General features: G+C 32.9%; 1 protein-coding gene across 6 annotated transcripts in view; it reads left to right on the forward strand.

Moving 5' to 3' along the window:
• UBR3 (ubiquitin protein ligase E3 component n-recognin 3) overlaps positions 1-22,943 on the forward strand; it is a 222,489-nt gene that overhangs the window by 168,689 nt on the left and 30,857 nt on the right. For all 6 annotated transcript variants that reach the window (XM_082465326.1, XM_082465322.1, XM_082465321.1 and 3 more), the window contains 3 exons: positions 2,262-2,347; positions 13,048-13,153; positions 21,113-21,216. In XM_082465326.1, coding sequence (XP_082321452.1) covers positions 2,262-2,347; positions 13,048-13,153; positions 21,113-21,216 — 296 coding nt within the window. The remainder of the gene's footprint in view (positions 1-2,261; positions 2,348-13,047; positions 13,154-21,112; positions 21,217-22,943) is intronic.

Below are 22,943 nucleotides of genomic sequence, written 5' to 3' on the forward strand. Positions count from 1 at the left end.
TAGAAGGCATACTTAGTCAAGCAAAAAGAAACTGGAGCATAGTTGGAGGAGTTTTTATATGGGTGTATCTAGGTGGCCACCATGATAGGCTTTAAGCAATCTTTCTTTCAAATGTAGGGATTTTCTCTTCTTTTTTATTCCCTGTCCAAACTAATTTGAATGTGTTTGTGTTAGAAAATATAGAAAGTTGAGTCTACTTTTCTCCAAGAACAAAAAGGCTTGGAAAACGTCTGCTCTCAATACATCTTAATTTTTATATCATCCATTCAGGAGGGCAGAAACAGAATATTGCGTTACGATTTTCAACAGTGAGGGAAAAGCAGACATGGGGCATGTGACACATTTGTGTGTTCTTTTCTCTAGCAAGACTTAAAGGGCCAATTTTGTTATAAATTAAATAAGGAGAAGCTGATGGCTAGGGTTTCTGACATATTGATTTTTTAAATCCTAGATATTATATGAACCCTTTGGATAGGTAGTTTTGTTTTCTTAACTCAGAAGGAATGTTGTACAGGAGATCTTCCAACCATAATCTGAAGTAATTAATTACATTTGGTAGTTTTCTTTCAAGTATTCTTTAAAATCAAATTTCTGGTAACATGTTTATCCTTTAAAGTATCTTATTTGATGATTAAATAAATAGACTTGTTATTGTATTTATATTTTAATGAATATTTTTGCATATTATGCTGAAATAAAAGTTGACATTCTGGTTCTGACGATCATTTGTAAGAATTAATCGCGTTTCTGGTTAGCTCTTTTAAAAGTACTATCTAGGAAATCTTAGTTTTTATAAGAGAATATAGCCATTAATTTTTTTCTACAGATTAGGCAACAGAAGATTTGTGAAAACAAAATGTATTGATCTCATTTATATTCCCTTGATGAAGGAACACATGCTGGTCTCCGCTCGCTTTCTGTCCACTAATATGAAATCCTTGTCCCTGCTTCCTTGCTGGTAGGTTTTTAGAAGTTCAGTGAGCAATGCAAATCACCTGAAGGGTGGAAAATTCCCTTGTCACACAGATGCCCTTATCAGCGGCAACCAGATGGAGCTCTGAACAGGAACATTATCAATGTTAAATTGCTTTTTCTCCCTCCTGAGTAGAGAGGATTAAAGCATTCCTTTAGAAATGGGTGGCAAATATACAGGTTTAGAAATATTAATATTTTTAACAGTTTGCATTTATAAGTAAATATATGAAAATAACATTTCAAAACATTCTGTGTTCAAGATACAACCAAAACCAGCTCAAAATGTTTTGTTTTAAATAAAATAGGGTTCTGTTCTTTCCTGAATTCACTTGCAAAGAGTAAACTTGAAACGTTGCCTTTTTTTTTTTTTTTTTTAAGATGGGGGATATCTCACTCTTAGTGTCATATATACATACCTTGGATATAAACTAGTTTATTCAGTTTTAGTTGTGGCAAATAAAGGTGTGTTTAAGTTTATTAATACTGTTGAAATACAAATACACACTGTCACTCAGAATTTTCGTTTATTATTTTGTCAAAATTGATTGGCTATTTTACTGTTACTGCTTTTGAGTAAATCTTTAGATTCTGCATCAGTTTGATTTTTGAAATGTCAGTTTACTAATTATTGCTATTCTGTAAGCTAATAATTGCTAAATATAATTTCCAATCTATATGAACAATATTGTTGTTTAGCAGTGTTAATAGTTATACAATGTATTTTAATAAAACTGTAATTTTAGAAGTCTATAAAGGAGACTGCTGTTTAATTATATGTGTTGTTTATAGCCACTTTGATGTTAGTGATTTTGTTTCTTAATAATGGTTTCTAGATGCCATCTGAGCTCCAGTGAGTGATAACCATTTCTCTGATAGAAAAATTGGTATGCCCTTGTGTGTTATATGCCAGTAACCACCTAATCAGTGGCTGCCAGAGTACAGATTCTTCCATCAGATTCATATGCGGGTTTTTGAAATGTGTTGCAGTTTTTTTCCTTAAGGCCTAGTTCTTAGTATTTGCCAACATCTGGGATTTTGCAACAATTACACTGTGATGTGTGCAGTTTTGCAGGTATAAATATGAACATATAAGTAAGGGTAGATAAACTGTTCCCCTTTTAAATTTCTAAATATCAGATAAAATATGATTATTACTGATATTGCATAAACTATAATTTTTCAAATAATAAAGTTGAAGAACTTTAGGTTTATTCAGACATATCAATAGAACAAAAAGTATTACTTCAATCTAATGACTGAGATATTTTTTAATGCTTTGCTTACAGAACCAATTTGGAACTTGAATTAATTCATCGAGGAGGGAATTTATGTTCAGGTGGTGCAAGCACAGCTGGTAAAAGGTCTTGTTTAAGTAAGTCTTAAGCAGTGCTAAATTTTAAAAAATTTCTGATTATTTCATTTTGAAAGCATATAAAGGCAAAGTGGTCTTTTGATGTATTTTCAAATTCTTTTTATGTTTTGTATAATCAATTTTAATAGTAATTATATGCTTTAAATGGTTAATCTTAGAAGAATCATGAACATTTAGCTCTTTCTATACTATGATTGGTCAGTAAATAAATGTCATAGTAATTAATCAGAATTACGTTTGTTCAAAATTAAAACAGTGTATTATTCTCAACGATAAAAAATTTTCCTCAAACTTAAATTCTTTTAAAGAATTTTTATGTTGTCTGGACTTAAGAAAATTTTTATGAAGACAATTTGTGTCACCTACAGATTTCTATATAAATAGCTGCTATTAATCAGTGAACGCATTTGTACTGTATTTTGATGTGCACAAATGTATTAAAATGTATTAAACTTGTAGATGTTTACTTTTATTTACGAATATGCTTTATATTGTAAACTGAGCATGATTCTTCAGTACTTTTTGTAAGGGTATATTTCTGAGAAGTATCATTTGGAACTTAAAGTAGATTTTTCATGAGCATGGTTTTGATGCTATCACTGTGTAGTCATTATTTAGAGAATTAATGTGAATACTAGGGGTAATATTATTTAATGTCATGTACAGTTAATTATTGGTCCCAAATCAATGGAGTTAAAATACTTCCTAATGTGATTGATATGGGAAATAAAAATTTTTTAAACATAATGTATTTTTTTGAAAAAGGAATATATTTTCTTAAATGCTAAAAATATTAGTAATTATTTAAAATTATCAATATATATTAGTTTTTCAAAAATACATGTATATTATTTTAAGAAGATATATATGTAATTTTGGAATGATTTCAGAGCAAAGGACTGATCAAAAACACCTTGAAATTACTAACATAAAGATATGAACTTATGTGAAATTTAACCAAGATACTTTTAAAATTCTTACTAGTTGTACTAGATTTTGATATTTTATTTTGTGGTATCACTTTGTTCCTGGAAATTTAAGGTTTTGGAATTTATTTTTTACTGAGTATTCAGTATTTACTGACCCCTTGATGTATATACTTAAACCCTACTTGTGCCCAGTGATTTAGTATGTTTTATAGAAGTTGTTGATAAATAGGAGTTTTAGCTTCTAGTCTGTTTGAATTGGCAGAAACTATAATTTCACTTACATAAATTATTCTTTCTTGTTAATTTGTTGTTTGGCATTGGCTGATAATATTCCAGAAACTGTTATGTGAGAAAGTGTTTAGTAAAGGAATTTTAGTTTTATGCTAGAAAGCTACTTTTTCCCCCCTCTGAGGTACTTAAATTTATACAGAGGCTTGTAAATGATGAACTTAACCAGAATGCTAAAAATAGTAGTAAAAGTCTAGCAGCAGCCACTTCAATTATCACCCTCAATTTTAATTTAAATTATTAAATTGATAGTTACTTCCAGACTTTTGTTTCTTTTTATTTTCCCCTTTAGTGAATAAGAGATTTCAAGGTGCCAGTATAGAAGAGATTGTGATGAAGCTTATCCTAAATATAAGTTAATACTGTTTTTAGTTTTCTTTTTTTCCTTATCAGTTATGTTAGTTCTTTTTCCCCCCAGCTTTATTGACGTATGATTGACAAATAAAAATTTTATATATTTAGGTTGTACATGATTTTTTGATTTTAGTTTTCATATGATGTATTGTTCAGTTACTTATGCATTATTTATCCTAATTATTTATAAAAGAGCTCTATAAATCACGTATGCAGAATGTTATATGTTCTATAAAATCCCACTATTTTGCAAGTGTATAAACTTAATGTATTTGTTATTTACTCAAGCCTAACTCAAACCTAATTTAAGTTTAATGCAAGAGCATATTGAAGGTGTTTCATAGGATCTTAGATCAAATATCTCATTTTTTTCATTTTCCAGTAGAACTCTAATGGTATTAGTAAACAAAAATTTCACTTCTTCTCTAGAGCCTATTCATAAGTTAGTATTTTCCTTTTCCCATTCATTACTTTCTACGGCCTCTTAAATATATCATTTTTAAAATGTCTTTTCTCATTTTCATAATATTTTGGTGAAAGAGAATGAGAAAATGCTCCACTAATTAAGCAAATGATAATGGAAGTTACACTTTTGGAGTAATGTTCCATCACAGATTCCTGATGAAATTGAAGTTTAGTTTAGTCGAGAAAAAATTTAATAAATTTTGTCTTGAATGGCTTGCGTAATGCCCGATAGATAATTATGGATGGACACACACACACACACACACACACACACACACACACACACACACACACACACACACACACACACACACACAGTGGGGGCGGGGCACGGCACAAGATTGACCTATTTACAACAATAAAAGCAGAAAATATTACTGGCCAAATTTCTACTGAGAAATCAAATTGTCGTGGAATAATGCCATTCAGCACTTCCATATTCAAACAAATTTTTGAAGTATTGAGATAAAATGACCAGTCCAATCAGAGTAAAAGTTCATTCCTAAATATATGTCTGGGAAATTTTCCACAGTAAAAAATGAGCAAAATTAATTCACATAGCAGCATACTATGGTATTTTAATTATACCTTACGTTTGCAGTTTTAAAGTTTAAAAAGTGCTTTCACATAAATTATTTAGTCTTTAGAATGACCATGTTAAATAGGTGTTATCTCTTTTTCATAGAAAAGAAAGCTGGAGTTCAGAGTGATTGCATTGCCAAGTCATATAGTTGGAAATGTCAAAGCTTGCAATTGAACCCAGTTCTCTGACATTAAATTCAGTTATGTAAGACATATCTCTTGCCCTTAAGTGTCCCAAAAGATGCAGAACCTTTAAAAACTTTCACCCCTGGGCTTAGTCAAGGATATCCTACTGCACACTGTTGCCTTGGAATATTTCCAGGATCTCCCATGCTATCCTTCCTGTTATCTTGCCTATTTTCTTTTGCCAGCCATTCACTGTGAGTTCTATTTTTGTTTTGGGCCACTCCTTCAGACATTTTCTCAAGTCCTCATTCCTTCTTCCTTGGATACCAGTTGGTTCTCCTTTATTTTTCACCAGTTTGCTGGCTGGTTCCCCCTTGCTCCTGGTGTGAGCCATCTCATCAGCTCCCACATGCAGCTCTGCTCCTGATTTCTAGGTCCGAGCTGTGGACCTCCTCTTTATTCACTGGAAGGTCAGGCATTAAGGACCTTGTATTCAGCAGATAAGACTGATTCTAGATAATTTATTATAAGATAGAAAGTGTTAAGCTCTAAAGTGGGGTATGGATAAAGTTCTAGAAAATTTGGAGGTTCGGGATCATATCTAGCTTGTAAAATCAGTGAAGCTTTTGGCGGACACGGCATTTGAACATGGTTTTGAAAGATGAGTGAATTTGGAGTTTTTGTTACAAATTGGTATATATACTGATAAGTACCACCAACTTGGTTAGCAACAGATGTAGGACAAAGCAGATGCAAAAATTGAAGGCATAACTTTTTATTAAGAATATTTTATTAAAGTTACTCAGTTAATTTCTTCATTCAAGTGATTTGAAAGTAGACATGGAACGCCATAGATTCCAGTGAAGTTCACAGGCTTTCAACACTTTTTGCCATGATATTCTTAGTGTATTTCTCAAACAGAAATTGTTGAAACCAGTGGCTGGGGTGGGTTTGGGAGGAAGAGGTGTCATTGATAAGTTATTAATATTGGAGGATAATTTTTTTAAAATTATCTTTAGTTAGATCAACATCTTTCTATATCTTTGAGTCTGAGCTTTCTGCTTATTACTGTGGTTTAACTAAGGAGCCAAAGTTCATATCACAAATGGATTTCATGATTTTATAGAGATAAAAATTAAACTTTAGTCAAGAAAGGTTGAGGCAAACCCTTGCTTTGACATTTTCATTTGAGTTGCTTTAACTTAATTTTGACATAATATATGATCTTTTCAAGAAATGATGCACACAGTGGAAAACTGCCCCCTGTGTTTGTTATTCATAGAAAGCAATCCAGCTTAGATGTGTGCATGCAGCATGCAGCTCAAAGTAGTTTTAGTTGCTCAAAGAATGAATTTTTGGAGAATTCAGAGTTAGAGAAAATTATTTTGATGTTAATTTCACCCTGCAGTAAGGCTTCATAAAGATATTGTTTTAATATCACAAAATTGCTATTAAGTAGTCTAATCTTATTCTTTAACAGTGGTAAAATTCTGATATCCATGGCTTAGTAAGGTCCTTTCAGATTTAAAAAACTATGAATTCTACAAATAGGTTGGATCACAACTTTTGTTCTGTTCTTTTTGTTACCCCGTAACAAGAAGAAAATTTGGCCACCAAATTATTATAGTGGTCAAAGTACATAAATTAATACAAAAATGTAGAAATTGCCTTCAGACTCCACTCTTCATGAGTGGGCAGATAGTTTAATGGCAAGCTTATTTAATCTCATGGCTTCTGTTCTTCATAGTATCCAACCAGAGGATTGTTGTAAGAACTCAGTTTTACAATGTATGTTCAAGTCTCCATAGACTGTAAATCTCAACATTACTGTTTCTACTACTTCAATACTACCATCATCAAATTGGGGGTGGGGGTGGGTAAGGGGGCCAGAAGCAAGATAAAAGTTAATTTTCAGCCTAGTCTTTTTTTTTCTTTAAAGAAAGCACTTAACAAACCTTAAGTTTGACCTGTTAAAAGATGGGGTTAGAAGGACAAAATGGGATTAAAGACTGATATAGCTTATTTATTGGGAACAAAATACATTGTTAATTTGGGGTGGCCTGGGTTAGAGGTGTGGTTTAAGATTTTGAGCTAAGAAGAGTGGCTTCAGCTATTCTTTGAAGTTTTTCTGCAGGTCCTGTGCTTTGTGGCCCATCCTGTGGGCCTGTGCTTTGTGGCCCATCCTGTAGGCCTTCCTGTGTTAATGGTGTGGTTATTCCAGGAACTAAGTTCCACAGATAATAATTTCCACTGTCAGGGCGTAGGGGTCCTGAGATCTTGGTTGGCTTAGGGCAGGGCAGCTCCTTTTTTCAGCAGGAGCTGAAAAAAGTTTTCAGGTTCTCACTTGGGAGTTCCCTCCATCTTTCCACAGGTCATTTCTCAGGACTGTGTAGAGGAACCGAGGAAGCTGACTCTGCTGTGAGAGGTGTATACCCACACCAATTATATTCCCCCTAGGATAAATGGGTCAGAACCATTTTCTTACTTTGATTATTCAGTTAGAGAGAAATTGAAATTTTTTTTTTCATGGTAATTTAGAGAGTCATTTGGCTAGTTGAAAGTTTTTTCATTGACAAGTATTTAATACTTGCAGTGATAACTGCACTGATAGAACTAAAATTTTGAATGATCTGGAAATGCAAACCCAGTTAAGTTTACCTTAGGTAAATTTTAACAGTGGTACAATTTTAGACAGAACCAATTTCTAAAAGTTTTTAGGATAAGTCTTTCCTTTAATATGTATTTCTGTCTTAATGACCAGTATGAGTGTTATACTAAGAAATAATCTGCCTGTTTAGAACTCTTACATGTTTAGAAATGACTGACAGAGACACAGAATTTCCAAGCTGGTACTGAGCTCAGTAAACATCTGTTTCGAAAGCATTTTGAAAAATATGTTATGAAAAACATATAACATATAACAAAAACGTATGTAACAACTTTGCGTTCAATTTCCTTAAGTGGATACTCCCCAAGTCATAAAAATTGGCATAACGGTGTTTCGTGTGTGTGTATGGTATTCATAGCCATACGTGTAAAACTCTTAATTTTACAATAAAGTTGGAGTTATGTTTTTATTTTATAGATTTTTTTGGTATAATAGTCTTACTTTAATACTGATACAGATAAAAGAGATTGCTAAATCTTACCTTTTTGTTCCAGCTGAGAGTTCTTATATTTAAATCTTTGGTTTTTTTCAACGACAAATCAGTCTTTCAATGGTGTTTTCTGTTTTAGTAATGATATGTTTCTCTTGTGATTAAGTACATTATAATACCTTAGACTTGTCCCGGTTGTAAAGAATTTGATTAGGTATTGCAGAAAATAGAGTTCATTGTCCCAGGTGAGTTGTCACGGCAACCAACATGGGGAAGAAGATAGTGGGAGCAAGTAAGTCAAGCACTACTTTAGTAGTTAGAGTTCAGAGGTCACTCTCTTTGGGGCAGTGAAATTAGGGCTAGTTAATTGGCCTCTTTCTTGGTTACTAAGCCAGTGTGTCATTACAGCAGAAAAGGAAGAGTATAAATCCATCATGAATTTTAGGCTTATATTGTATGATTTTAAAAAATAGGATTGTTGACATATTCATACAATATTCAGCATGCTTAAAAAAAAATCCTATTAAATGTCAAGCACTGTGCTAGCCTGGGAAGTACAAAGAGGAAAAGAAACAATTGTCTTTTTCAGGGAGATTTCACCGTCTCATAGGAGAGGAAAATGTGAAAAATAATTACAGGGCTGTATTAGAAGTGCTAAAATAAAGGTAACTCAAGTGTAGAGAATGCGTAAAGCAAGGGATGATCACATCTGTCTCAGGTGTGGTATTAGAGAAAAATTTACAGAGGCGCACTTGAACTGGCTCTTGAAAGATGAATCAGGTTTGCCTGGAGAACAAGAAGATGCTATTCTAGGCTGAGAGAACATCTTGCAAAGACAGAGTGAGACAATATGACACATTAGGGAATAGTTGCTAAAGTAAAGGGAGGAAAGAAGGTTAAGTAATAAACCAGAAAAAGAAGATAGGTGTTATCTCATGAAGCGCTTTCTATGCCTGTTCTTTCAGTGGTTCACCAACCATTTATGAGATAATATGAATAGATTTCCTGTTTACAGGAATTGGAAGGGGGTGAAACAAAAGACATAAAACTGAATGAGGACATTGTTGAGTAATCTAATTGAGAAATGATGTAGGGGTGGAGTAGAGTAGAAGAGGGGTCATAGGAGGCAGAACCAATAGGATGGGTAATCAACTGGCTATGGAGGGCAAGAATGTGGGAGATGACTCCCAAGTTTTTCCTTGGATGTTTGTATGGGCAGTGATGTCATTCACTCAGATGGAATTATAAGAGGAAATGAATATTGGAGCTGGGCTGGGCTATATAATCAATTTAGTTTTGGATATATTGATCTTTGTGGTGCCTGTCAAACATCTGAAGTGCTAGAAAAATTTGTGAATTGTAAACTTACAGGTAGAAGTGGAAGTTGAGCTTATGTGAAGTAGCGTGTGCAGAATGAGAGGGAAAGAGGGCTTAAAAGGGATCCCTTTTCCTTTCTTATGGAGAATGCCACCTTTTAGAGTTCAGTAGAGGAAGAAGAACACTTACAGGTAATTGAGAAGAAGCTGGGGGAGAACCAAGGAAGAGTGGTACCAAAAGTTCAGGGGAGGAGAGAGAAGAGGTTAAAAATATATGTTAATATTTTGTATAAAGTGGTAGTTTTATGTGGAGACCTAATGTGTCTAATGTAGTCATAATCTCTAACTTAGCCGTATTATCTCATTTATAAGTATTAAATTTATTTTTTTGGAATTTATCCTTAGAAACCATATATGTATGTACATGTATATAAACACTGTCTACATACTACAGATGTATGCTCTTACCATAACTACTATCACTTAAAACAGCCCAGAAAGTTGGTATTATCCCCATTTTGCAGATAATAAAATTAAGATAATTTGCCCAAGGACACATGGCTAGTACAGAGCTTGGATTCAAAGCCAGGACTTCCTGGGTCCTACTAGGCAGTGGTGCCTGTTTATTGAAATCACAGCACACCTATAAGTTAATGATGTTTCTCATTTCTAAACCCTTTTATAAATGTAGGTCTAAACTTTAGAACTTTAAAATCTGTCATTCCAAAAAAAGTTATCTATTTCTTTTGCTGTTATTATTCAAAATTTTAATAATGTGCTTTCTTGGTATAATTGCTTTTCAACTTTTAAAATGTCATGAACATAGTTGGTGTTTAATACATTTTTCTATTATTTTTTAGTCTTTAACTTTTTGATATGATCAAAGGTTCTCTTCATCCTATGTCTGCTACTGTCAATATGTGTTTACTATAGAAGATTTTTTTTAAAGCCCTGATTCCTTTATTAGAGAATGGTATTTATTTTATTATTATCATTTTTAATTTTTTTGGCCGTCCCACATGTCATGCAGGATCTTGGTTCCCCGACCAGGGATCAAACCCGGGCCCTTGGCAGTGAGAGCACAGTGTCCTAACTACTGGACCGCCAGGGAATTCCCTCAAAGATATTTTTGTTGCTAAATAAATATTAGAGTTCATTCTTACTGATAGGTCTCAGACTAAATTTTAAAAACACAGTGAATTATATAAACATAGTGAAAAGCATTGATTGTTATTTGGCTTATTCTGTTTCCTGTTGAAGTTATCTGCAGTTTCCAGGATTGTTTTTGAAAGGTAGATGTACCTCATTAGATATGTTATCATCCTTCAGTTCTAGTTAAAACTAATACCAAAGACTCTTGTTATTTATTGTATTATAGCTTTAGAAGATGCTGCAGGGTTACAGTCTCAGTTTTTCATAGGAATGGAAAGGGGTGTGTGTGTTACAAAAGGAATTTTATACTTTTCTTTTAATCATAAAAACCCCAAGGAGAACTGGAATGGTAGAAATAACTAACAAGTAGGAAATCTTGAATTCTGTTCTTAGCTTCTCCAATAAATATTAGGGTGACCTGGCAAGGTACTTCCTTTCTCTGGGCCTATTTTCCTCATGTGTAGAATGAGGCAATGTAAGAAGATAAAAAAGTTTTCTTCTAACATTTGTATTTCTTTAATTATGGTAAAGGCTAGGAAAGTAGGCAGATTACAACATTACTTTTATGCTGGCCATGGTTTCAGTGCAAAACAGGTTAGTAAAATTGCAATGTCTATGCTTTTGATTAAATCAAAACTCCAAGTTAATTGACTTTCATCTTGAAAGGAGATATTAAAGAGAGCCCTTTGATTCACTTAAAACCTATATTAAGAAGAATGCAAAACTCCTCAACTTGCAACTTGAGTTAATCTTAATATTTTCTGCTAGAGGAATTTATTTTTTTTTAAACATTTTTAGGTTTTAGACACTTTTTTAAAAGTTATAAATTATATACTTCATAAAAAAGTCTCTTATGTGTAATTGAATTGAAATAAAATTAAAATGACCAATATATTTTTCATCATGTTATTTCTCTGCTAAAAATGTCTCTTGTTCTTAGTGTTATCAATGGAACCAGATTACTAGAAAAACTGAAAATTTGGGAAACTTGTCTCAAAACTGGGCATAACAGTGTTACCTACCTGGTAGAATTTTTGTGAAAATAAATTGAGATAATCCATATAAAGTGATTATTAAGTAGTGCTTGGCACTAATAAATACTCAGCTAGTGTTAACCATTAATAGGATGAAGAAATTTTAAGAGGATTTAGACTATACATTGACTTATAGACAGAAGGTGAAGCAGGATATGGTATTTAGATTCTTCTGTTTGTTATAGAGACACCAGATTGAAACAGTTGTATGTACAGAGTGTTAGGTTCAGCTCCCCTGCCCACCTCCCATTTCCTCTACCCTGCCCCACAGAGTGGAACATTTATTTTGTTCATCTTATAGCTCTCATGTCTTACAAATAACTTCCCCAAGCTACTATCACCACTAATATTACTCCTCCTCCTCTTCCTCCTCCTCCTCCTCATAGTGATGGATCTCAAGTTATTCTCAAGTATAGTTAATTTCCAAGTCAGTTGCTCAGAGAAACAAAATGTTGTTTAGTTTTGAATATTTTAATTTAGAGGGTGACAACAATATGTTTGTGTCATTTGGCTTTTTTCTTTCTGGTTTTAAGAATTAATTTTAATCACATGTCAAAAAAGTATTATCTAACTTTCTAGAAAGTGAATTTTGATTCATTTTAATTCAAATATTTTGAGTAATAGCAGCAGAATAATTTAGTCCAGTCCTTGTCATTTATACCAGAAAATGGACATGTGATATGAAAGCAGAATTTAGGATTTTTTTCCCAAATAATTAAAAAATTTTAAACAAAATTTTCTTTCTAAACGCCATAGCAGAATTTTGTTGAAAGCTAAGACTGGTAGACTATTATCATGGTTTAGGTAGAAGAAATGAAAATAGCCAGAATAATCCTCTTAAATAATCTTATTTCCATTATTTTTTCTTAATGTTGAATCAAAAGATGATGAAGTCACAATTAAATCTAATGAATATTTAGGAGAAAATATTAGGTAAAGAAAGATATTTACCTAACAGTGGTTTATATGGAAGTTATTGTCCATATTACTCAGAGTAGGGTATTGAAAATAATAGTGAATTTTGGTTAGGAGATCACAATAGTGAGAAGTACAAGTTACCAAGCCTGAAGCATAAAGCCAAGGAAAAGTAGGTCTCTGACAGGAGATGAAGAAAACAAACCATTCCTGTCTTAAGATTGAGCATAAGAACAGTCCAAATTCTAGTACAATTTATTTGGATATATATTTCAGAGTTTACCTTAAAAGAGAGCATGAAGTAGTTGGTACTTAAACTTGGTGAATTATAATTATAAGGATAGGAAACATTTCCTTATAAATTAGCTAGAAATTTTGCCTGAATATTGTTCTGGACAAATTTTGTGAACCTTCTAATTACCTTTTCTTCAATTTTTTTAGATCAGCTGTTCCATGTATTAGCCTTGCACATGCGGCTTTACAGCATTGATTCTGAGTATAATCCTTGGAGAAAGCTCACACAGTTACTAGAAGAGATGAATTCACAGTAAGTATTATTGAAAGATTAAAATCAATTAAAACTGTTTTTGAAAAATAGTTAAGTATAAAAATAGGATTGAAGTTCTTTATAAATATGTGAATTTTCCTTATGAAACACAGAAATATATAATAAAAACTGAAAACAGTTTACCATTATACTTTCTGTAAAAATTGCCTAAAAATTCCTACTAAGTGAGAAAGTCTTTTAAAGAATTTCATTGGTTTTTATGCAGACAAAATATTCAGACAGAGGCACATAATGGCTGGTAGTCTTTCTTTTTATGTCAGAATTGATCAGTGGGTTCAGGTAACCGTAGACTGATCCTGTCATTGTAAAGTTCCCCATAGCCTTTCACCTAATGATTTTTGAAACCTGTGATTATTCTTGCCTAAATCCAGTATTTCATTAGGTACTGAGAAATAGTGATTTTAAAAAAACCACAAAAAATTTTCCTTATGATTTATTAGCTAGGTTGTTTTTATAAAGAAAAACTTTCCCAGTATCAGCTGTTTGGTTACCCTGAAACATAGTTTGGCAAGATGAATGCTTAATTCTTCCCTATTTATAAATCTTCAAAGAAATGAGTTGATACCCTAGCAACTTCCAGTGGTGACTGATAAGTTGTGGTTATTATGATCTCATGGATTTTTACATACTTGATGTGTTTCACTCCATTTCAGACATTCTTTTCTTTAAAATTTTTTTTCTTTTTCTTTTCCTTTCTTTATTTTTGGCTGTGTTGGGTCTTCGTTGCTGTGAGCGGGCTTTCTCTAGTTGTGGTGAGCAGGGGCTACTCTTCGTTGCGGTGCGCGGGCTTCTCATCGCGGTGGCTCCGCTTGTTGCGGAGCATGGGCTCTAGGGCACACGGGCTTCAGTAACTGTGGCGTGTGGGCTCAGTAGTTGTGGCTCGTGGGCTCTAGAGTGCAGGCTCAGTAGTTGTGGCGCACGGGCTTAGTTGCTCCGCCGTGTGTGGGATCTTCCCAGACCAGGGCTCAAACCCGTGTCCCCTTGCATTGGCAGGCAGATTCTTAACCACTGCGCCACCAGGGAAGCCCCATTTCAGACATTCTTTTCAATGCAAATTGCTTCCTTTTAGGTTAGTGCGAATCCCTTTAGGTTGGCTATTGTACTTCAACATGATCAAAGTAGTCTTTGATAATGCCTTTGCTTTCTGACACAGTAAGTTGACCTGGGTTTATTTTGTACATTTTCCACTCTGTACCTGGAATCAGCCATTTCTCCATGTAGTTCCTTTTAATGGGAAATGGTATTTAGACATCACAGTCTGGGTGCTAAGGGGTATCCATAGCTACTGTGCTATTATTGCTTATAGGCCATTCCAGTGGACAGGATTAGGAAATATTTTTTTAAGGAGAAAGATCTTGAGTTCTTACTGGTGTTTGCAATTCACACATAAGATTGTAAGGTTATATTTTGTTTCTTAACTTTTTTGTTATTTACATCTTTTTTCTCTTATTCTGGAAATCTTGGTTCCTAGTGATACTAATAACAGTATTACTATTTGCATAACCTACAGTATAACTACAATTATTTTTTTTAATACCAATATTAGTACTAATTATAATTTCTTTTTGTCCTTAGAATATATACCACTAGGGATGTGCAGACAAAATACTAATTTCTAAGTCATTTGAAGTAACTTTTTCTTGTGTGGTTATGCTATCAGCTTGATTTATAGTCAGGCTAATTTGTTTTCTTTTTTCCCCCTCAATATTTAAAGCAATAGTGCCCAGCTGTAGAATAGAACGTAGGAAAGATCGATAAGATACATTTAAAAAGGGGGGGGGGAATAAATTAGAAGTTTGGGATTAACATATACACATTACTATATATAAAATAGATAATCAACAAGGACCTACTGTATAGCACAGGGAACTCTACTCAGTATTCTGTAATAACCTATATGGGAAAAGAATCTGAAAAAGAATAGATATATGTATATGTATAACTGAATCACTTTGCTGTACACCTGAAACTAACACAACATTGTAAATCAACTATACTCCAATATAAAATAAAAATTTTTTTAAAAGGCAAAAAAAAGATATATTAAAAAAGCAAAATTTTCAAAATCATTGTTATAATTCTATTTTTGTTTAATAATAATAAAACAAACTATGGAATGTTATTAACTCTGAAAAGATTGCCATTTTTCCCTTGATTTTTAAATTTTAATTATGTAAAACATATTTTTTCCAAAGTAAAAACTGTATAATGAAGTAAATTCAGAGATATATGTCTTTCATTTCTGTCCATTTGCATTTCTTTTTGTGAACTCCCTAAATCTAGTTGTTGGTCTTTTTCTTCTTTATTTAAAAAATATGTTTATGGATTATGGATATTAGTCCTTTGTGTGATAAGTTGCAAATATATTTCACCAGATTGTCTAATGTCTTTTTTTTGTGTGTATGATTTTTTTTTGCCATGCAAAATTTTATTTTTAATGTAGTCATATTTATTAATCTTTTTGTTTTTAAATTAATTCTGGAACTTGATCCATTTTGACTCAGGTCTTTTCCCACTACCTGGTTATAAAAGGATTGATTCATTCATTTTTTTCTTGTGATGAGAACTTTTAAGATTTACTCTCTTAGCAACTTTCAGATATATAATACAATGTTATTAACTATAGTCACCATGCTGCTCATCACATCCCTATATGTACATTACATAACTGGAAGTTTGTACCTTTTGACCGTCTTCACCCATCCCCATCCTCCATCCCCCACCCCTGTCTGCAGTCACCAGTCTGTTCTTTGTATCTATGAGGAGTTTCTTTGTTTTTTTCTAAGATTCCACATGTAAGTGAGATCTTACGGTATTTGTTTTTCTCTGTCTGACTTACTTCACTTAACATAATGCCCTCAGGGTCCATCCATGTTGTCACCAACGGCAGGATTTCCTTTTTTATGGCTGAATAATATTCCATGGTATATATATGCCACAATTTCTTTATCCATTGACTCATTAACGGACATTTAAGTTGTTTCCATGTCTTGGCTATTGTAAATAATGCTGCAGTGAACATGGGGGTGCGTATATCTTTCTGAGTTAGTGTTTTCCTTTCCTTCAGATAAACACCCAGAAGTAGAATTGATAGATCATACAGTAGTTCTGTTTTTTTAATTTTTTGAGGAACCTCTGTATTGTTTTTCATAGTGCCTTCACCAATTTACAGTCCCTCCAACAGTGCACCAGAGTTTCTTTCCTTTTCTCCCCATCCTCACCAGCATTTGTTGTTTATTTTCATTTTGATGATAGCCGTTCTGACAGGTGTGAGGTGGTATCTCATTGTTGTTTTGATTTGCATTTCCCTGGTGATTAGTGATGTTGAGCACCTTTTCATGCACTTGGTCATCATCTGTATGTCTTTACCAAAATATCTACTCAGATTCTCTGCCCATTTTTTAATTGGATTGTTTTTTGCTATTGAGTTGTATGAGTTCTTTATGTAGTTTGGATATTAACCTTTTATCAGATATATGATTCTTCTATTTCTGTGGCTTCAGTTTTTACAGTTAGATCTCTAATCTGTTTGGAATTTTTCATAATGTATGGCATAAGGAATAGATTCAATCTTATTTTTTGCCATATAGAGATCAGATATCCTACTGCTTTGCCTTCCCTACATAAGTAAATTAAGACATGTACGCGAAGAGAGAGGAGAGAGAGAAACGGAAGAAAAGTTGCGAAAGTGCTTTGCTTACTGATATAGAAAGATCTCCATTCAGATACAATATTAAAAGAAAAACAAATTCAGGAGCACTAAATCTGTACTTTATGCTACCACTTGTGTAATCAAGGGGAGATGAGAAATAAATTTGTATTTGCTTGTTAAAATAAAACAAAACATACCAGATCCATACATATGTGGATACTGGATTTATAGCATAGATGGAACTGTGGAGCAGTTGGGGAAGTACAGTCTTTATAGTGAATGGAGCTGGGTTAGTTGGATATTTATATGAGAAGTAATTAATATTGACTCCTACCTCATGCAGAACCTATTCGGATTTTGCCAGTTATTTCAGTAATATCCTGGGAAATGCAAATGCAGTGCAAAGAAAATTCAAGATTGTGTTTGTGTTTAGTTTCATGTCTCTTTAATTTCCTTCAGTGTGAAATCGTTCCTGACTTTTTCTTTGTATTCCATGACATTGACTTTTTTTTTAAGAGCTCAGGCCAATTATTTTGTAGAACCCCTCAGTTTATTTTTGTCCAGTATTTCCTTGTGGTTAGATTCAGGTGATAAACTTTTGGCAGAAATACCACAGAAGTAATATTGTGTTCTTTTTCGTGTGTCACATCAGGAGGCACATGCTATTGATTTGTCTTGTTATTGATGTTAATAACTCTGATCATTTGGCTAATGTGGTATCTGCCAAGTTTTTCCACCATGAATAAAGTCATTATTTCATCCTTTGTAATTACTAATTATCTGGTGGGGGTATACTTTGAGGCTATGAATAAATCCCGCTACTTCTCAGAAAAAAAAAATTGTATGTGTGTGTGTTTGTGTTTGTAGACAAAATTAGTAAGCTCTGAGTATTTTGTATGTTCTGGCTAAGGAAAATAAATCACTTTTCTTGATAGTAGCTAGTAATTTTCTTTCCTAGCTAGACTTGCATACTCAAGGACAGGGATGGTGTGCAGATGAAGTATTAGAATGCCTAACTCTCTGAGTCTAAAGATACTCAGCAAACAAGAGGTTTCTTAAGTGTAGTATTGGTGAATTAAAAGTTTTAAAGACCAGACAGAGGTACTCTGCTTTCCATATTACTGATTGCTGGGTTGTGTCCTTTTATAGCCCTAAGACGAGTAGGATAGTAGTAAATGCTGCGAACCCTTATCCAGTATTTACATCATGCTACACATTTTTGTGCTTTGCATATATAATCTCATTTAATCATCACCATAACTGTATAAACTAGGCACCATTGTTGTCTCAGTTTTTACATACAAGGAACATGAGGCTTAGAAAAGTTAATTAACATGTTCTTTAGGGGCACACAGCTGTGAAGGAATAGAGCTGATCTGAATCCAGATCTTTCTGATTCCAGAACCTAAGTAAGCATAGAGTAATAGCTAAAAACTTACGCTCTGGAATCAGAAAGATTTGGCGAGATCTGAGGAATTTCTGGAAATCTGGTTGATTTTTTTTCCCCTTCTTATTTGCTCTCATTTTTATGGTTCATTAGTTCACTAACTTGTAATATTACAGTTGATTAGGTCATCTGTGTTTCATTTCTGTATAAGAGTTTTAAAAATGGAAGTATCTTTTTCTATATTCTCACTTTTAATCCTTTTACAACATAAAATTCTATGTCTAATGATATAGGTTTCTCATATACACTTTTTTCTGTAATCCTCATGAAAATTATTTCCTTATTTTCTATAAGTTTCATTGTGTTGATAATCACTTTGGTTTAAAAAACATGGGAAAATTAGGCCTATTAAGTCTAACCCACCCATTTCCCCTTATTATCCATGGAATTAATAGTACTGTACAGTTTTTATAATCTGGATTTTTAAAGATTACCTAAAAACTTTGAGATAGAGATAATTACGTATTTTAAAATACTAAGCATGTAACAGATACTTATCACAATGATGATATTAAACCCCACATTAAAAAACTGTGGTTGGGACTTCCCTGGTAGCACAGTGGTTAAGAACGCAGGGGACGTGGGTTTGAGCCCTGGTCCAGGACAATCCCACATGCCGCGGAGCAACTAAGCCCGTGAGCCACAACTACTGAAGCCCACGTGCCTAGAGCCCGTGCTCTGCAACAAGAGAAGCCAACGCAATGAGAAGCCTGCGCACTTCAAAGTAGCCCCTGCTCACTGCAACTAGAGAAAGCCCGCGTGCAGCAATGAAGATCCAACACACGGCAAGCAAGCAAGCAAGCAAGAAATAAATAAATAAATAAATAAATAAATAAATAAATTTATTTATTTATTTATTTATTTAAAAAAAAAAAAACCAAAACTGTGGTTGTCTTCTCTACAGTGGGGTGTATCCATTCATTCATTCATTCATTCATTCAGAATATATGCTTACTGTGTGCCAGGAAAGATCCATTCCTGTGTCCTCAGATGATTGTTATTATCTTAGTAGCCAACAAGCTCCAGGTCATTGTTTTAGTAAATTTTTCCTGATTATAAAATTGTAGTTATTGTACAATGTTTAGAATGTACAAAAATGTTGAGAAAGAAAATGAAACAATCTAAAATCTCATAACTTACCTGCTATATATAGTTTATTACATTTAATGAACTCATGAAGCATAAAAATGAAACATAATGTCTCATAAAAATGAGAGACATTTCTTTGCAGTCTCTTTTTTTCTCTGTGTGTGTGTGTATATATATACACACACACACAGAAATACCATGTGTAAAATAGCTAGTGGAACATGCTATAAAGCACAGGAAGCTTGGCTCTGTGCTCTGTGACAACCTAGGTGGGTGGGATGTGGGGGAGATGTGGGAGGGAGGTCCAGGAGGGAGGGGATGTGGGTGTACACGGAGCTGATTCACTTCACTGTACAGCAGAAACTAACACAGCATTGTAAAGCAGTTACACTCCAGTAATAAATAAATACATACATACATAAATAAAAATGGGAAAAAAAGCTGTTTGAATCATATTGTATCAGTTTTAGAATCTGCTTTTTAAAAATATCACCAACCAAATTCCCACATCATTAAAAATTCTTTAAACGATATACCTAATTTATTTATTTACTCCCAATTTAATTTACAAACGTACAAAACCTGTACTTTATGCTACCACTTGTGTAATCAACGGAAAACCATTTCTGTGGGAATTTGAGTAATAGGTGAGGAAATGGTGTCCCCTCGATTTTTTTCTTTATAAGAACTTTGGTCATGTAAAGAAGAGATGCCAGAGAGACTTAAGAGACAAGAAATACTAGGATTCATGGCATTAATGGAAGGTTACCTTTGGAGAGGAAAACAAGTATATTAAAGAGATATTTGTAGAGAATAGAGACATTCAAAGAGCTGTCGTCCTCTGGCAGTTATTTAAGCTTCACAGCAGCAGAGATTGGTTTACTCACATATGTGTCCAGTGTCTGGCATACAGTTAAGTAATCACTATATATTTGTTGAGTGATGGAGCCTAATACAAGATTTGAGCGATTCTTGTTTATCCCAAGTCTAGTCTGAAGTGTAGCTTCAGAATTTAACCAATTCTGGAAGCTTAAGATTAACTTTGTTCTGACATTAAAAATAAAACCTATGACCAAAAATTGAAACTTCTAAAGGAGTTTTAAAAATTCTTTTAGAGTGAAAAGAGCTGCTTTATAATATATTCTATGTGTTTTATAGTACTATACATTCCTTAGATTTACTATTTTATCTTTTATAGTGTATTTTAAGTTCTGCTTTGGTTATTATTTTTTTTTTGAAACTTTGAAACTGTTAAAGATTTTATTTGAATTTTATATTAGTCATAAAGTTGAAACAACTTTTAACGAGATATTGACCATGCCTTTTCAATGTCACTTGTTTGTGAATTGTTTTTCTTATAACATGAATATTTCTTCTTTAGTATGAAGTTTGTCATAGCAAGTGTCCTAAGTGCCACCCCATTTGTAGTGAAACTAATTCTCTTAAGCTCCGTTTAATGCTTTGTTTGATTTCTGTAATCTAAGAGATCAGAAAGTTAATCATAATCAAGTTAATATATCCTAAGACCTAATTTTCTATGTAATTTTTTCATATTAGGCAGAGTCAAGGAAATATGTTAGCCTAAAAGGTTTTATTTTTAGGCCAAAAATATGGCTCTAACTTTTTCTTCTGAGATTTCTCAGTTGCTTATGAAAGTTGATTTCTGTTGCATAGACATATATGTGAAATATAAAATGAATTAGAAGGAAGATACAATACTGCCTAAAGTGATTATGCATTTTTCTTTTAGGCTGGGAAATGAGGAGCAACAGTCTGAGGTTCCAATTCTTTATCATGACGTTACATCCCTTTTGCTTATCCAGATCTTAATGATGCCACAACCCTTACGCAAAGGTATGTCTTTATAATTTAGATTCTTAGATTATATTGTATATATAATGAATATTCTAAAAATTATAGGCATAAATATAGCATTCAGTCTGATGGAAATGTTCTGAGGTAAATAGCATTGTAATCATATATATCTAAAGAAGATGACAGTGAATTAGTTTTTTTCCCTTATGGGTCTATTTTTAGATTTTTAGTCAATAATAAGGTAAAGACATGGGGAAATCACTCTTTGTTTTTAAAAAATTAAAATGATACAAAATGTGAAAAATAGAGCAAACTGTCAGCCTTAATGCCTCTAACTTATCTACATGCATACATACATATTTTGATATAGTAGTATCATAGAGCTATTCAAAATGTGATGACCCATTATTTTTAATTAGTGTTAATATCATACTAGTATGATATTAACAGAATTAATATTATATTAGAAACACATGAATTATTGTTCCACAGTTGTATGAGTTCTGTGAGTTCTTTGTATATTTTGGATATTAACCTCTTATTGGATACATTGTTTGCAAATATCTTCTTCCATTCAGTAGGCTACCTTTTTTGTTTTGTTTTGTTAATTTTTCATGGTAATTTTAGGAAAAGAATAAGGAGTCTGATACTGCCTTCAGATTATGTCCTATTTACTTGTACGATTTTTCACATTTGGGTTTTATTATTTTATATGTACTCTATCTTGTCCTAAAAGAAACTTGGAGCATTTTATGTCACCTTAACTCTAAAACAGTTTATGGAAAAGAAACTTTTGCAGACATCTCAATCCTCTTTGTCTCAGGCCAACATTTCTACCTTACCAGACTCTTTATCTTATGTGAACAACAGGGGCAAGCTTTTAATTATTGAGCCCTTGAAAGTGCCTTGTCTCCCTACCCGCTTCCTTTTTCCTGTCACGCAGTAGCACTATAAAACTTAAAATCTGTACCATTGTTTAAAGTCTGTTTGCTTTTAAGGCATTTAAAATAAATATTGATCTTCCTTTGTTTACCCTCAGGTAGGTTGATAGTGGATTTTTGGTTTTTTTAAAAAACAGATTGAGAGTAGATATCCAATTCCTTTTTCTCCTTTTTAAATTTTGATAATTACATGTGAAGGGCTTTGCTCTCTGTTGTAACCTTGGAAGACAGCAGCCTGTTGACTTAGTATACACCTCAAATGAGTGATTCCTTGTTTTTTCCCTAAGTCCCTAAAATGCATTGATTTCACACATGGCAAGTATTCAGTAAATAAATATTTCTTAAATGAATGAGTGAATGTGAGAACTTAAGCTTAATCTGTGACTTTAAACTTCCAGTTTAAATATTTTTAAAATGATGATAATCAAGGCAAAGTAACAAAAAAAATTAGTAGTTTGCTACAACAAAAAGCTAAAATTATGCTTAAAAAGTCATTGTCATTTTTTTTAATGCATCATTTCTTTTTAATTAAGAATTAATTTATGTAGTTTATAATGAGAAGAAACTAAATGTGAGTGGTATTTCTAGGCCATGTAAATGACTTACTGGTTAAAATCATTTTGTTTTGTGCTTAGTAGACAAAATTCTCTAATTTTTATCATTCTATTAAAACATTTAATCGTCATGAAATACTCTTTTTTTAATTTTGATGATACCATCCTTTCTTGGTTTTCCTCGTATCTATTTTTCTGCTCATTTTCAAGGCTCCTTTTCATTCACCTCTTCCTCTTCCCATTCTTTGAGTTGTTCCTTGGTTCCTGACCC

The sequence above is a fragment of the Balaenoptera physalus genome, assembly GCF_965194825.1.
Source record: "Balaenoptera physalus genome assembly, chromosome: 6".
Taxonomy (NCBI): domain Eukaryota; kingdom Metazoa; phylum Chordata; class Mammalia; order Artiodactyla; family Balaenopteridae; genus Balaenoptera; species Balaenoptera physalus.